We start from the raw sequence: 17,261 nt of genomic DNA on the forward strand, positions 1-17,261 counted from the left end.
GGCATCTTTAGAATGATTTTAGAGTGGATCAGGTTGAGACAGTGAGATAGACAAACCAACAAAAATTAGAGAGCAGTGGCCTCTAGTGGCCTTACATCTAAACATTATTTGGTTACGGTTACAGTGAAAAAACAGGTTTAGATCGAGTCTTAGCTGAGCGTTGGGGGTCTATATTACTTTGAACTATCTAGAATGTCCCGTAATTTGTTTCCCACCTTTTAGTGATCAGAGTTTTAACCTGGAGAGTGGAACACACTCTTTTAATTAGAAGAGAGGTGAGCTGAGTTAAAAACAAGGTAATAAAGAGATGACTGAATGCAGCACCAAACATTCTTCCTAATATAAGTAGATGAACTTAAAGTCTTGGGAAACAGAGAACTTTGAGGAAAGAAACTGATTATCATTCATACTATGAGTGTTTGTTAGGAAATACTTGCTGGCTTCTTGCATTTCTATGAATATTAATGATGAAGGTAGAGGCAGCCTGGTGGGAATTAGGCACTGAATTCTTATTCCACCTGGCCTCAACCAGCCCCTGACTGTGGGTTAGCCATTTTCCCTCTGGGTTTCAATTAATCCCCTGTAAATGAAGGGGTTGGACCCTTACACCTCATATAGACCATAATTACATATTCTGTTTGGGAAGAGTTTCTAAAATATTTCCACAGAACTTCAGTTTGTGCAATTTATTGAGTTCACTCAGCTAGCAAGTGACAAAGCCAGCCCTCAGACACAGGTGTTGCTCTGAAGCTTTTTTTGCTTTAACCCCTGACACTATGATACTGCATATTATCACTGCCATATATCAGGTGAATTTCTCTCCTTGAGAAAGGAGAAAGGCCATCTCCTGAAGACCAGATATTTGGGGAAATTCTGCTGTTCCCAGTGTTCTGTCATAAAGAGTTCTGTGAGTTAAACATCTTGCAGCCACAGAACTTTAAAAAAAGAGATCAGAGATTAGACTACACTGAAATCTTACTTAGACACAACTACACATTCCTTTTCTGTGTAGTATTTGCTACTCTTCTTTAAAATGAGGGATTCAGTTCCAAGGCAAGAAAAAAGTTTTTAATAAATTTTTATTTTTATATTCAAGATAAAGCATATACACAATATGGAAATAAATAACTAGAAATGCTTTGGAAACTTTTCCATTTCCCCCTCAAACTCAGGTTTTTTTTAAACCTATGAGTCTTTTTTTTACTTCATTTTAAGAAATATGGCAACTACAATACCAAGAGGAAAAAGAACCACAATTTTGTACAGAAACAAACATACAGCCACCTCTGACCATAGGGTTTAGTTGGAGTTTTAACAGTAACACAAAAAGAGCACGAGAGACAAAAAGACGCTTCAACAGGTTTACTCAAACAGCTCTGCTCGAGAAGAAAAAGGCACAGATTTAAGGGCGTGACAGTGATGATTAAGAATATAGTAAACAGGGGCTCAGCCAGAAAGTGACACCTTATGAACTGCCTGGAAAAATGAACAAAATGAACTCTTTCCAATTCTCTGCCTTCATTAAAATGAATTTTTAAATTAAATTGTATAAACATATGATATAAAGTTGGTACTTAGGAAATATCTTTGTGTATTTCCTCTATGTACAAATCTTTGTATACAACTTCAATGTTCCTTATACATTTCCTATATACCAAAATGCGCCGGAGCCTCCCAACTGCATGCCGCAAGCCTCTGTGAAGCTCTCTGGCAGCTGGATGGCCCCAGCAGCTTACTGCCAGAATAGCTGGAAAGAGGAGGGACCAGTTAAATGTAGTCATCTTCAACAGGCTCTCCATTGACGTCACAATAGTGGATAAAAATTGCCACTACTCGCTGAAACACGCCCTTCTTCATCTGACGCATCTCTGAAATTTCCTCTCCTATTGTTTCCATACAGATGTCTGCAGACAGCTGCCCTTTCCTTCGAGGAGCATAGATGGTGCCTTGGAAATTAGAAAGAAAAGGGGAAACAAGATTATCAGAATCATTTGGAAAGCCACTCTGATTTAGCTGGTCCATGAGATATGCCTGTGTACTCTCATGCAGTGTAACTGATGTATGCATAGCTCATGGAATGGGTCCCCATCAGTTTGCTTATATACTCTGTTTGATGCCAAAAAGAGCACACATGATTAAAGGCCCAAGGTGAAAAATGTACCAGAGAGGTAAGTCATACATATATACATGTAGTTTATGAAATCGATTTCCTCCTAAAATATATATTTTTTAACTTCCTACAAATGGATATTCAAGGGTGCTAACACTTAGAAGAACTATATTCCAGAGTTCCTTCAAGTTCCCCCATCAAGTATCCACACCTAAATCATAAGTTCCCACATGCTACCCAACAAGAAGCAGCTCATAAGTAGCAGAATAATTAGTATAACGGGAACAGCTTTGAAACAATATAGTTGACCAAATTCTTCAATAAGGAGTAACAAGATTATAAACATTTAGGTAATAAAAAAATCTAGGTAGGACAATCTGTCTGAAGGAATCCTTTCCACCAACCTTCATATATCCCTAGTAAGTCAACTGGTTATCTATTGTATACATTTAGAGCTGTTTTTTTTTTTTAGCAAGGGGTGAACCAAACAATAACAAAAAGCAAAAACATTTATATGGGAAGTGATAAAACGCTGCGCCGCTCGTAACTCAGACAAAATACTAAGTATCTAACACCGTAGGATAACCTCAAACTAGAGAATAAAAATCAAGTCAGGACATAATTACTTTCTTCATCATCCTCAAAATCATATCTGGCAAAGCTGTTGGGTTCTGCTGCCCGTAGTGATCTCAACCAAGGGAAGTCAGAAATCATGGAATACGGCGCTCCATCCACAACACCTAAAAGAAGACAGATCAACAGTGCTACTGGGGTGGAAGTAACGATAGGGCCGAACGCTGTTAGTATTTTGAAAGCAGCATCAGATATAAATTCCAATTCTAGCTCTGCTACTATTTAGTCATGTGATTTTGGTCATCCTTTGCTTCCATTAAGCCTCAGTTTCCCTTTCTATATATGTGTACATATATATACACACAAAATAAAGAGGCTGACACAGGTTTCCTCAAGTCACTGCAACTTTCAAACTGTATAGCAAGTTTCAATTTTCTTTCACTTTTTGTGTTTCAATACTGCTGATTATTTTAGGGATGGTAAAGACTCATACAGGGAGAGCACTATTTATCTGGTCCCTGCTACCTGCAGATATTCAATATTCCCATTATTTTGACAAATTGTTAGGCTCCTACTCCAATCTTCCCTAAGACATGTCTCTCCATCTAATTAGTTAACAGTTATTTAGCTTTCCAACCATTTACAAATAAATGCTCACCTTCTAAAGTATAGATTTCTCTACCCCATGGGTACTTGGGATACTTCTTTAAGTCATCTTCACTTCGTGTGGCTTCTGGGAAGAATTCATACTTAATGAGCTCTCTGGAGGCAACAAGAAAAATTAAATAAAAATTATAAAACTGAAAATAATGTTGGGATGTAGGTTAGAAAGGAACTATCAAAATGTGTTATGCCTAGATTCTAATGAAGGTCTCAAACAAAATATTAAAATAACAAATGCATAAAAAGTCAAATTTTCTGATGATGTAAAACATCACAGTTTTAAGATCTTTAATATCTCTTTTCCGTGCTATAAGGCTAAAGGAATGAAACTAAATGTACATGTACGGTCTGTTCTTGTGATTCTTCTCTAAGTTTGAAAATAAAAAGTTACAAATATATATGTATGCATTTTAGTTTTAAGTCCTCATTTCCCTTTTTTTTTTCACATTACATTTCATGTTTCAGTGCCTGAAAAGCCCAGATGAAATCATTTAAAATAAAAAATAATTAGGATTTGTTGTTTCTGGGCATCCTTGCTCTGGGAACTGACTTAGAAGGTCGTCAGGGGCTGCAGATAACTTACTGGTTAATGTTTGCTATTGTGTCCATCCAGCTGCGAATGCGCACCTTGTTCCGGACATTGGGAGGGTTACTGAATTCATGGATAATACAGATGTGATAGGGGTAGGGACCACTAAATAGCTTCTGCTCCAACGTTAGTGTGTCCACCTGTGGAAAACACGAGAGAGAGGATTTTGGACCAAGGAAGAGAATGCCTTAGAAATCTATCTCCTAGGGCTTGAACAATCTTTCCTTGGGACCTCAGTTTTTAAATCTCTGGCTGATTTGAAAATCAAAGAGTCACATTCCACCCTGAACACAGCTTGCCATGCTAGGGATGAGGCTTAGCAAATTCAACTGTTTAGCAAGCTCAGCAGTTTACATCTCACTGTTATATAAATGTGAATTAAACCAGAGAATCCAGATTCAGGTAACTGATCCCAGCAATCCACTTCCGAATATATCCTTTACAGGTTTAAATTTTGACTGCAGTATAGAACTGTGAATGTGTAGTACCATATACCCCATTCTAACTGGACTAATGTCCATTCCTAAAGACAGAACACACTTCCTTGCCCCCTTGTAACCTTTGTTCACATTGCTTTCTTCTCATGGAATGCCCTCATCCCTATTTTACTTACGAAATCCCACTTTGTCATCCTAATGACATATATGTCTACCCCCTTCGTGGAAAGGCAAACTTCTCAAGAAGGATGATGTCCTGTGTTATTTTTCAGCCCCAGCAAATTATAAACACTCAACAAGCAATCTGTGTGTTGAAATGATTCTTTTGAGGCCAGGTTCAAACATTGACTGCAAAGGTTCATATTTCCTTTAAACCTTCTTTTGACATCAAGCACAGAGTCTTACACACAATGTTACTCTTTTTTCCCCTAGTTTTATTGAGAAATAATTGACAACACATCACTGTATACCTTTAAGGTATACAGCATGATGTTGTTGGGTTTTTTTTAACATCTTTATTAGAGTATAACTGCTTTACAATGGTGTGTTAGTTTCTGCTTTGTAACAAAGTAAATCAAGCTATACATATACATATATCCCCATATCTCCTCCCTCTTGCGTCTCCCTCCCACCCACCCTATCCCACCCCTCTAGGTGGTCACAAAGCACCGAGCTGATCTCCCTGTGCCATGTGGCTGCTTCCCACTAGCTATCTATTTTACATTTGGTAGTGTATATATGTCCATGCCACTCTCTCACTTTGTCACAGCTTACCCTTCCCCCTCCCCATATCCTCAAGTCCATTCTCTAATACGTCTGTGCCTTTATTCCCGTCTTGCCCCTAGGTTCTTCATGACCTTTTAAAATTTTTTCTTAGATTCCATATATATGTGTTAGCATACAGTATTTGTTTTTCTCTTTCTGACTTACTTCACTCTGTATGACAGTCTCTGCGTCCATCCACCTCACTACAAATAACTCAATTTTGTTTCTTTCTTTGGCTGAGTAATATTCCATTGTATATACGTGCCATTTCTTCAGCATGATGGTTTGATTTACATATATTGTGAAATGTTTACCACAATAGGTTCAGCTAACAGCCATCATCTCATAGATACTTTAAAACGTTTACTATTATAATAATGATGATAATAGTAACAGCAACTATCATATGATTGCTTACTACATTCCAGCAACTATTCTAGCACTTAACATGTATTAATTTAACCATCACAGTAACAGCAGGTTTTTATTCTTCTAATTTTAGAGATGAAGAAACTAAGACATAGAAGTTAAGTAATCTGCTACAGGTCAGTGAACCAGAACTGGAACCAGGAAGTCTGAAACCAGAGTCTGTGCTCTTTACCACAGGCAACTTTTAATAAGTATAAAACTTGCTGTATAACAACTCCCCTCATCATATAACTTGCTAAAAGCCCACAAAAATCTATCAGAAAAGCACTGATGAAGAAGATTGGCAAGGTAGTCTAGGCTGGTTAAAAAAACTCTGTAGAATCTAAAGAATCATTACTGTGGGTTCAGCAAATGAATAAAAGCCAATTTCAAAAAGGCTGAACACTAAAAAATATCACTGCAATATGTGATCACCAAAAAGAAGCAGAGCTCATTACCTGCTGCATGGGGCGTAGGTATATGATACGGTTTCTCTCAGGAGGCATCCTTAGTATCTGGTCTAGGACCTGATCCATATTCAGTTTCTTGCACTGTGCATAGTCAAATCGGTTTACAATTGGTGCATTTTCTACTTTTAAATGTTTCAGTACCCTGCACCTGGTAGCTACAAAATGAAAACAATGGTAAGCTCTACAGATAATTTATACAAAATTATAGAGCAACATATAACCTATTTGGAATCCTCTTTGGAGGACTGGCATACCTTTTGTTAGCATAAAATATTGCAGATGTAAACATCTTTAACATAGGTCAAGTACTAGTGCAAAGGACAACTGACAGTCATCAAAATGACTTGAAAATATGATTCTGTCCTGTTCAAAAGAAGGCAGTCACCCTCATGCTAGAAGGGAGATACCTTTTCCTATCTAAGATGTTACTGGCAAGAAATTCAAGTTCCAGAGAATGAGTTGCCTAAATATAGGGATTGTTTAGGAAATACATATTGAAGAGAATGAATGACGGCAACTACTGAATTATACAATTTTATGGGTAATGGTTCCTGGGATAATTCACATACGTTATCTTACATTCACCCATAGGAAATGAGCAGTGTTGATTTTAATTCTTACCTCAGGTATAAAACCAGAACCTTAAAAAAAAAAAAAAAAAAAAGACCCAGAAATATTTGGATACTTCGGTCTAAAGTTGTACAGTCCAATGTGGTAGCCACTAGCCACCAGTAGCTATTTAAATTTAAATTAACTGAAGTGTAATAAAATTAACAATTTAGTTCCTCACACACTAGTCACAGTTCAAATGTTCAACAGTCACAAACAGCCAGTGGTTACCATATCGAACAGTACAGATACGGAACATTTCCATCACTGCAAAAAGTTCTGTTGAAAGTGCTGGTCTGAAACATGATTAAATATTCTTCCCATTTAACATACAAAATATTGAGGTTATAGAGAAAAGTAATTGTGATATAACAGACACATTTAACTACAACAGTATACCAACTTCAGAAAATTATCCCCTTCCTTTTTTTTAATCTCACATTTCAATCTGATCCAGTTTTTACCATAGATTTCAACCTGGTCCAACTCAAGAGACAGAATCAGATCAAAGATATTCTATCCATAAGGCCAACATGCCTGACCTTTTAAACATTTCATAAAAGACATGTTCTGTAACATCCTTGATCCAAATGTCATCATCTTACTGAGCAATCTAGCCCTGTAATTTTGATGTTTGAACACTGACCAAGTCTTATGCCTTTCAGACTCATTTTCTCCTGTGACACGGCAGGAGGAAGAGGAAGCAGTGCTGGGGACGGGAAAAGAGGGAAGAGAGGACTAGATGGCGATAAGGGTTCAGTGGTTCCCTGCTGTAAAACCAGACTTGGCTAAGGTCAGTTCTAATCTCATTTAGTCATCTCATCCACCGTTAACAGACAACCCATCCATCAGTGGGTGTCCAGGGACTGAGCTTCTTATCTAAGATCTTCTGTCCCACAATAAGCTGAGCTAAAAAGTTTGGTTTAAGGAGAGAAGATTGGGCCTGAGGCCATGTGATCCACCACTAATGTTAAAGAAGATATAGAGAGAATCAGCAAAGTCAAGTGCAGAGGTAAAAACCAGTCAGATTCTCAGAGAGCTCAGAATAGAGACAGGAATGAGAAGTTAACCAGCAGAGTCCGAAGGTAGAGTCTCAGACCTCAGAGAGTAGAGTGCTGACACACTGAAAGCTCTTATGCTAGTCTGGGCTCTGCTGTTGGCTATGATCTCTGAGCTTTTGAAAGACCCCCATTCCATTTTAGGGGGACACTTCAACATGAGATAAAGTACCACCTTGTAAGGGTAAACACGGGGTTTGGGGTCCCCATGTCTGGAGTCTTCTAGAATTCAAGAGAGAGGTAGTGCTTAAATTTGTTTTATCTCTCCTTTTTGGGATTTTCCTAGTTTATGACAAAATGTTTGGTAAGGATTTCCTTGTTTTGTTTACTACCAGTATTGGAGAAGTGCAAAAAATAGAAAGCCCCTAAATATTTTTTTGCCATACTAATACTAATGAACATTTACTAGGCTTTTACTAGAGGTCAGACCCTCTACTGTGTTTATGTGTAGGTACATACATCCACATATACACACATGTGTGCATGTATCAACCACTCCATTTAACCTTCACAAATGCTTTATAAGGTAAGTAAAATTATGTATACTTCACACACTGAAAAAAATGAATGCAGAATATATATAAACTGCACAAGGCAAGGAACAAGTCAGTTCTTCATAATTTTATATGGATAGGTATCAAAAATATAAATTTGAGTAATAATGGAAAAATAAACAGATCATGTATGAGACATATTATGTATCTAAAAATTTAAAAACTCACACAAAATAATACCCTATCATTTGTTCAGAGGCAAATATGTCTATAAAAAAAGACATGAAAGATAGACTGAAAGGACATAACGTTAAATACCTGACTACAGGTGATGGGAGCCGATGCGATTGGCAATGAGGGAGAAATGGGACTGAAAAGAAAAGTGAGGCTTGGACTAAGGATAATGTGCCATGAACTGAGGTTATGATTGATGATATCAATCAAATCCAGTGCAGTTAAGCACTTACAGCTCAGTCACTATTCCCCCCTCCTCCCAAAACATACATAAAACATGTCAAATATCACACAGCTAGAAAATAGCAAAGACAGGATTCGAGGTGAGGTCTACTTGACTCCAAAGCCCATATATGCTGTTAACTTAACCTCTGTCAGATCAGGTTGTAATTATCATTTGGAGGAAACTGGAGGAGAGGCTATATATTAAAAGATGAACCAAGGTTCTGCACATGGTCCCTTGTAAATACAATGGGATAATTAGTTGAGACCTACAGAATGAGGACAGAATTAGAAAAATATAATAATGATTCTTTTGAAAAAGTAATATAGTAATGTTACTGTAGTATTTATGAGACTTTAATGCTTTAAACTCAATCATGATGCTCTTGTATGACATGGGCCTAAATACATACCATGGATAAACATCATCTTGGGACAGTCTTTCAGCACTAGATCTGTGATTCCACAGTTGGTCATAGTGACTCCAACAAGATTTTTGGATTTTAATACAAGGACCTACAAGAAGAAAAATTTAAAAGATGTATCTTCCTGTACTTTCTTTCTTTCTTTTTTTTTTTAAAGCTTAAGTGTTTTCACTGGCACAAGTGAGAAGCAACTACTACCAGTCTCTTTAGGGCAAAGAAACTATGTAAAGATGGGAACTTTAGTTCCTTTACATTATTCAGGAACTTGGCTGGACCAAAAGGTAAGCAAGGATTTTCTCCTTCACCTGCACATGGTCATCCTCAATCACAGGATCACTGGTACTGGTGGACTTATCTGCTGTCCGCTTCCGCTTCATGGCATGACGTGGCTTTGTTTTGGCAACCTCTAAAAAAGGCGAGAGGAAAATCCAAATTTTAGCCTTGCTGTCTTTCCTTCAAAGAGAGCACATTCAACTGCATATGTATGAACTCCACCAAGGAAACTCTCAATTCTACTACTTGGTTCCCAAAGGAATACAGTCAGACTGCCATTTCCAATTGCCTCTTCCAAAACAAGATCACCTTCCGCTGTCTCAAACATATCAACATCAAACATAACACTGCGCTCTTCACACCTGGCCCATTCCAACAGTCTAATCAACATTCTCGTCTCTAGGCACTCAACCCATCCTAAATACTACTGGTAGATTAAACGTACCACTTTCCTGCTAAACAACGTTAAAGCATTGACTACTACTGCTTAGTGAATACATTTCAATGCCTGACATTTGGAGCTATGCTTTAGCCCCAAATGTTCTCAATTTTATTCTATACCATATCCTAGTCATCTCCCATTGCCAGTGCCTCTGAAGCCATTAATTGTTTTAGCTTTTTCTGCCCAGAATACCATTCTTGACTTCACTTTTTGAAATACTACCCATCCCTGAAAGGTCCAGCTTAAATGCCACCTATTCTAATAAGTCACTTGTATCCCCAAACATCATATATGGTTCTGTAATTCCCTGTATATCTGTTTTATTTCTCCATTTAAACTAAAAGCTCCCTGAAGACAACATCATTGTCATTTCATCTTCGTATCAATGTCAGCCACTAACAATGAGCTAAAATGAACATTTATTGAATGAACTGGCACTCAACAGTCACTGAATGAATGAATGTATCATAGATACGTCAATGTAATAACAATAACAGCAAATATTTACTGAGTGCTTACTGTGTATCAGGCACTTTTCTCAGGGTTTTACTTGTATTAACTAATTTAATCCTTTTAACAGCCCTCTGAGATAGATTATTCTCTTTATTTTACAAATAAGTAAACTGAGACATGGGAAGGGAGAACAGTTTGCCAATGTATTTATCAGTATGCTAGAAAACCTGCAATCATTTACCTGCCAAACTCTGCCTAGTATGGCCCTAACTCATTTACTAGTACTGTTCTAAAACGTTATAGTTTAATTATAAAAACAAATATTATGTTGATATTATTTAAATACAAGTTCTAAATTCATCTCAAAAACTTAACAAGCACATACATATTGCAAGACAAGACACTAAAAGTCACTGTCTTCATTTTGAGAGTCACTCTGTAGCAGAGCATATATCGAATGAAAAAAGGTTGACCTTTACGAATTAAATCCCACCATACTGCACACTGCTACTACTACTAGATTACAGGGTTACCACTTGGTTAACTCTCTCACTTCAAACATGAAAGATTACAAAGAAAGATAGGGAAACGAGGTACAAATACTACAAATTCCCAAAGGCTTTGAGTTAGACAGGGACTCTAGAGATCTAGTTCAAGTGTTTGTTTATTTTTTTCTTTTTTTCAATACACCAGAACCCTTTCCTCCACCATTCGAAATCTTTGTGAAATCTTATTATGCAAAACAATTGAAAGCAGCTAATTTGGTTGAAGCCTAAAAGGGAGCCCAAGAGTTTTATCCATCAAACTTTCTCCAAGGACCCTGAACCCAAGCAAAACACTGGGTTTCTGGAAGAGAAAACTACTGATCTAGGTGACCCACTGGAGGCCACCTTCCACAGTATTCCTGAAGGAGCTTCATGAACAATCTATTTTCACCGACAAGGAATCTTCTAACAGCAGCCACCATTTCATACAACAGCCAAAATTCATACTCCTGTTACAACCAATAATAGGTCCTGGTTCCCTCTCCCGGTACCACAAAATGAAGACAAACAAAAACAGGTCTGTTTCCATCCCTTCATCACAGTGTTCAAATAAGAATCTTCTATTAGCATGCTCCTTCTATGCTCCAGTTTTCAGCCTCTCACCTTCATGGGTTGCTTCCTTCCCCTACTCCTTAACTGATCAGAATATGGGATTCAAAGCTAAATTTCCTGCCCTCCTGAGTACCCAAACTGGCAGTTTGTTTTCTAAGAAAAGTTTATAAGACTAAGTCACACTTTATATGTAGATAATCTTGAAAAACAAATGCTTCCCAATGTAAAAAGAAAACAGAGTTCATTGTGTTTGTTATTTCCTTATGTCTCCCTCTGTTTATTAGGGACAGTAAATCTTTGTTTAGGGACAATCCTTAATGATTTCATACATCCACCAGCATCAACATACCTCATATGATGGCTCCTACCACTTATTAAGTTCACAATTATTCACTGAGCCCCATACCATGTAAGACATTGTGCTAGAAGCTGGGAATATAATGGTGACCAAGCAGACACTGTCCCTGACCTCATGGAGCTCATAGTCTACTGGAAAAATAGACATTAAAACACGGAATTACAACACACGGTGTAGTTGACATTAGCAAAGATGCTACAGAAACACAGAAAAGCAGACCAATCCAGTCATGGGGTGTCAAGGAAAGAGGTCAGGATTCATGAGAACCATATCATATTCATCTTAAGTGCTATTCTTTGACAATCCAATTAGTTATTTTTGTGATATTTATTTTATAAAGTATTATACAATGAGGGTAAAAGGAACAACTTAGAGGCATTTATTCCCAAAACAGGAAATCACAAGACAAATAACTACTTCTAACACGGTTTTAACACTATGTAAGGCCGTATATCAAAAACCAAATTAAAAACTCAAATATTTTCTTTGAAGGGATTAAAAAAAATCCATAACAATCAAGTTCGTTCCTTTATTAGTTTGGATTTACCTCCTTAAAACTTTTAAAGCACAATGGCCAACAGATATCAAAAACATGCTAGATTAAAAATAACAGGTTGAAAGCCACCCAAATAACTTGTTCTTCTTTCCAAAAGAGACCTGGATAATTTAAAAATCAGCAGTTTGACATTTCTCCAGAAAAACTGTTATTGAAAGTAAATGGACATTTGTATTGTGTTTAAAAATATTGGCAAGTAATTTACCTACCATATACACATGAGCTACATACATTAGAAGTCTTCTCAAATTGGGAAAAAAAAATCATTAAGACAACAGATATAATTAACCTTAAAAAGTAAAAAGCACTACATAAATGAATTTTTTTAAAAAATTCTAGAAAATTATTTAACCTAAGAAAAGGTTCTGGTCATGAAACAAGTCAGAAGAAAATGACAAAGGGAACAGCAGAACATAAGGCAAAGAAGATGTTAACCCCCCTCCCCCCAATATGGTTAATGTGAAGGACCCATGTTAAAAACAAAAACAAAACAAAACCCACCAAAACAGTAACAACTATAAAACTTTACCAAGACACATAAGACAAAATAGTCCCTAAATAGGAAGACTCAATGCTGTAAAAATGACACTTATCTTTTCAGTCAGTCAATGTAAAGGAATTGCAAACACAACACAAGAAGATTTGTTTCTGAAACTTGACAAAATTATTATAAAATAAAACTATAAAAATAAATGATAAATGCATGTCTAGCCAAGAAAATTTTGCGAAAGAGTAATGAAAGAAGACAGAACACTGGAACAGGACAGCATGCCCAGAGATAAACCACACTATGGTCAAAGTACATGATAAAAGAGCATTTCAAAATGACATACGGATGGATGTCAATAAATAGTATTGAGACAACTTGGTGACAATTTGTAATAAAAAATAAAATTAGTTCCCACAGATTAAGATAAAGAACTAAACTAAGATAAACAAATAAATGAATAAAAGAATGAGAAGATGTGAACAATTATCCGAGCCGGGGTAGGGAAGGCTTTCCACAGCATAAAAATAATGAAATCACAAAAGTAAACATGTAGATCTGACTTAACAAATATGAAAAACCACGCAACAAAGGGTGTCATAATGAGGTGTTTCTGTTTAATGGATACAGACTTTAAGTGTGGGAAGATGAAAAAGTTGAGACAGATAGTGGTGGTGGTCCCACAACAATGCGAATGTACCTAATGCCAATGAACTATATACTTCAAAATGGTTAAAATGGTAAATCCTATGTTACGTATAAAGAGATAAACCATTTAAAATTCAAGCTGGGAAAAGTATTTTCATCATGGCAGAACTGATGTTTGCAAAGCATAATAAAATCTGCAAATAAAACTCATATACTTTAATATGAGCTTAGGCTACTATGATAATTAGCACATAATTAATTAATATCTCCTATGTATCTTATGAAAGCTTGTTTTTGTTAGTTTAGCTCCACATGATTCAATCAGCTCTGTTTATTGCAATAGCAGATAAAAGGAACTCTATGTACTGGGTGCTGATTTTAAGATTTTTAAATTGAGTAAGGTTTAGAGAAAATAAAATATTATTATTCATTGACAGGTATTCATGACTTAGTAAAGGCAGGAGAGATTATTTAAAACTAAGATCAGAAATATAAACAGGATTATAATTAAGGAATGTGTTACCCCCGCCGAACCCCATGCCTCGGCATACACCTAAATGTTATTAATGAAATTATATACATATATGTGTCTTGAGGATATCTTCACCAAAATGATTCTCAGCTAAACTACCTGCTTTACTTACCTGCTTTTCTCCTGGCAAGCCTAACTGGCAGCAAAACTAGCCTTTGGGAAAAATTACTCAACGCTACAGAGGCAAGTGGAGGGGGGGCACCCGCACGCCGGGCTCCCCCAGGCCCAGCGACTTCCAGTCCTTACCTTTCAGCTAAGGTTTTAAAACTGCACTAGGAGTTAAGCCTCTGCAGTGTGGGACGGGAGCAGAGTTTACATACTGGGAGTGAGACGTGGGACTGGCACTGTATATAAGGTCAGTACACACACACAGTCGCACTCTTCTCAGAAGCTTAACTCTCTGTGCCTCTCCTGGCTGGTATTTTACAAGCTGTTTTACGTGCCACCCCCGCTCCCCACCCCCACCCCGTCACTGAAAGTGAGCTCAAAATCTGTATGAGCGCAGAACCCCAATGTAGAAATCAATTTGCCCAACTGGCTTAATGTAAGAAAACTTATGGAAGGAGCAAATGCCCTTCTCAAGTCCTAACCTGCAGTAGCTAATCCTGGCAGCATTGTCATACCTGACTCAGATACCAGCGGTACATGGGAGAGTCTGCTCCTGGCCCTTGTTAGGGGCCTCCGAGGGTAGTCTTCATTAGACTGCACGTCACAGCTCTCAGGCTGGGAGCTCCCCCTCCTGTCCTCACCTGTAGCCCCAGAGCCACTCCCATTAGTCCTCTCATCATGTGCTGGGCCTGAAGACCCCCCTGGTGGCAGAGTCCTAAAGGAAAAGGCGGATCTCGTACCATCCGGGCCATTCACAACACAGGCTCGGCTGGTTGAAGGACGTTCCTCATCAGAACACCTGCTAGTTCTCCTTTGGGATTCCTGGGGCCTGTGACAGCAGCATCTGGGGCAGACAGAACTCTCTGCATCTCCCTCCTCCATGGCCTCAGAGTCCTCTGACCCACCGGGGGAGCAGACACACTGCCTGGACACATCCACTTCTGTAGGGCTAGGCTCGGAAGAGCCGCTGCTGTTCACCGTCCTTACAAAGTCGGGGCTTTGAGAAGCAGTGCTGTGCGAGCTGGAGTTCCCCACTGTGCTGGCGGTGGTGCTGCTGCAGCTGGGATAAACATCCTTGTTTTTTTTCTTTTCAGGAATATCCCTAGCTGCTTTCATATCGGCTTTGATCTGCTCACTGGTGACCTGACAGCCTTTCTCACAGCTGCTTTCCTCGAGGGGAAACTGCTTCGACTGGCCCATCTGATGGGAGTTGTACCTCTTTCGAAGTGGAGTCTTGCCTTTTCCACTTACTGCTTACAGAAAAAGAAGAATGGCCCGAGGAAAAGAAAAGATTTCAGTACAAATTCTGGACAAAAGGCAAGAGTAAATCTGGAACAGGAAACAATGTAAACTAATTTTCCTAAAGTATAAATGGTGACCACATCACTCAGCTGCTCACAAGTTCTCTATGGCTCCCTAGTGCCTACCTGGTTAATACTCCTTAGCTCAGCCTTCAAGGCTTACTGTGACCTAACTGAAAACTAACTTTCCATTCTTGTCTTCCCTATAAACATTCTACACCCCAGTCCAAACTTTTCTTTGAATATATCTCTGCCTTATTACCTTGGAGCCTTTACTCTCATCAATCCTTCTGCTTTGGACCTCTGTCCAATCTCTTTTGCACCCCACCCCAAAGCAAGTGCAGTATATGCCCTGTAATATTGTTATCTATGTTTCTGACCTGACTCTTCAGCCAGACTACAGAGAGAGAGAGAGACAGAGAGACAGTGAGAGAGAGGGACACAGAGAGAGAGAGAGAGAGAGAGAGAGAGAGAGAGGTATCAAGACTTATTCATCTCACCCCTCACAGCACCTAACACAGTACCTGGGGCACAGTAAGCCTCAATGAATATACAAAGGAATACTTAAATAATGTTTTGTCTGACTGACAGAAGATCTGGTTTCTAAATTCAGAAACTAAACTTTCTAGGAAACATCAGGTTAGTCAGCTGGTCACATTACTTTTCCTAAATTTCAGTGTCCATTAAAGCTCTTTCAATCACAGTGTAAAGATATCTGAATTTCTTAAAAGGAATAAAATGAGAATTGAGTAATCAGTCAGTGGTTAGTAAGTTATTCCAAGTCTAAAGAACTGAGCTTACCATACACTGAAGTGTGTATATATTTCAGGTTCAGTGTTACATGTATACAAATGTATACTAAACATTCAGATACATTAATGAGTAGGGTACCCAAGGAAAAATAAGTAGACAATTTTAAAAAACCTCATCCTTTGCAGAAAGTGGTAAGTATACGGTTCTGGGAAACAGAAGGGAAGACAAGGAAAGAAGTATAAATCTAAAAGTTAAGAGAATTACAGTTTCTTGGTGAGGCAAATGGCAGAAGGTTGTTGACTGGATTTAAAGGGAGACAAGGGATTGTAAGAACATACTTTAGGACTTCCTCAAGCACCAAACTAGCCACCAACATTTGCTAAACACAACTGGACAGATTACCAACTGGGGAATGGTTGTTTTTCACTGCTCTGGATGACTCAGTTGTCATCTTTTATGTGACGCACAGGCCCCTTGCTAATCCCTGATACTCTGATGCCACAACTTCCTAAAGCCTCCACTGTGGGACTGACAATCCTCACATCTTCTCTTCCCTGAGCCCCAATTCCACAATATTCTTATTGTGCTGCACCTGCCCTTGATAGCACCACCCAGATTTTCCTCTCTTGCTTGGGCTGCTGCCTTTCTTGCCTCCTGTCACATTTTGTAAGGATATGTTAACTGCACCACAAGCTGTGGCAGGGACACCATTATATAAAGGCCAGTGTGTCTGTTCTCATGGTGACTCTCACTAGCAGGTCAGAGTAAGACACAGTCTCTCACCTGATAATTCCCTGGACTGTACAGACTCTCCGGTTTTTTCTTCACGCTCAGAGAAACGCCGGGCACCATTCTTAGGAATCCAGACTTCTTGGAGTTCTAGACTGTCTTCCTCATCATCACTCTCTGAGTCATGGACAGTAATTGGGGTTGGTTTTACTACACGCTGAAGACCGCTGGGTCCTAAAAGAAAGAGCACAGGCGTAACAGTCACTTTTTGCCCAACAAAGGGTCTCACTCAAAGTACTGTTTCCAGGGATCTGGGCTCAGAGATGCTTTGGCTCTATGCAGCCTCCCTGATCACTCATTTTAATGAGCATATACTTGGATAAGACACTGAAAACACGTTAATTCTAAAGTAAACATTAAGTATGATTAATATACCACCCAACATTATATATCTCTGAAGGAAAATT

The 17,261-nt window shown here is 38.3% G+C and overlaps 1 protein-coding gene across 9 annotated transcripts in view; it reads right to left on the reverse strand.

Annotated features, from left to right (window-relative positions):
• Positions 1-1,061: 1,061 nt before the first annotated feature.
• FBXO38 (F-box protein 38) overlaps positions 1,062-17,261 on the reverse strand; it is a 52,383-nt gene continuing 36,183 nt past the window's right edge. For 2 of the 9 annotated variants that reach the window (XM_049708028.1, XM_049708029.1), the window contains exons 14-22: positions 16,849-17,028; positions 14,494-15,264; positions 9,363-9,463; positions 9,046-9,148; positions 6,004-6,170; positions 3,930-4,075; positions 3,342-3,445; positions 2,737-2,850; positions 1,062-1,946 (exon numbers count right to left, since the gene is read on the reverse strand). In XM_049708028.1, coding sequence (XP_049563985.1) covers positions 1,768-1,946; positions 2,737-2,850; positions 3,342-3,445; positions 3,930-4,075; positions 6,004-6,170; positions 9,046-9,148; positions 9,363-9,463; positions 14,494-15,264; positions 16,849-17,028 — 1,865 coding nt within the window. In that variant the 3' untranslated portion in view covers positions 1,062-1,767. The remainder of the gene's footprint in view (positions 1,947-2,736; positions 2,851-3,341; positions 3,446-3,929; positions 4,076-6,003; positions 6,171-9,045; positions 9,149-9,362; positions 9,464-14,493; positions 15,265-16,848; positions 17,029-17,261) is intronic. The other 7 variants (XM_049708035.1, XM_049708032.1, XM_049708030.1 and 4 more) reach the window with 7 other exon arrangements.

This window comes from Orcinus orca, chromosome 3 (genome assembly GCF_937001465.1).
Source record: "Orcinus orca chromosome 3, mOrcOrc1.1, whole genome shotgun sequence".
In the NCBI taxonomy this organism is placed as follows: domain Eukaryota; kingdom Metazoa; phylum Chordata; class Mammalia; order Artiodactyla; family Delphinidae; genus Orcinus; species Orcinus orca.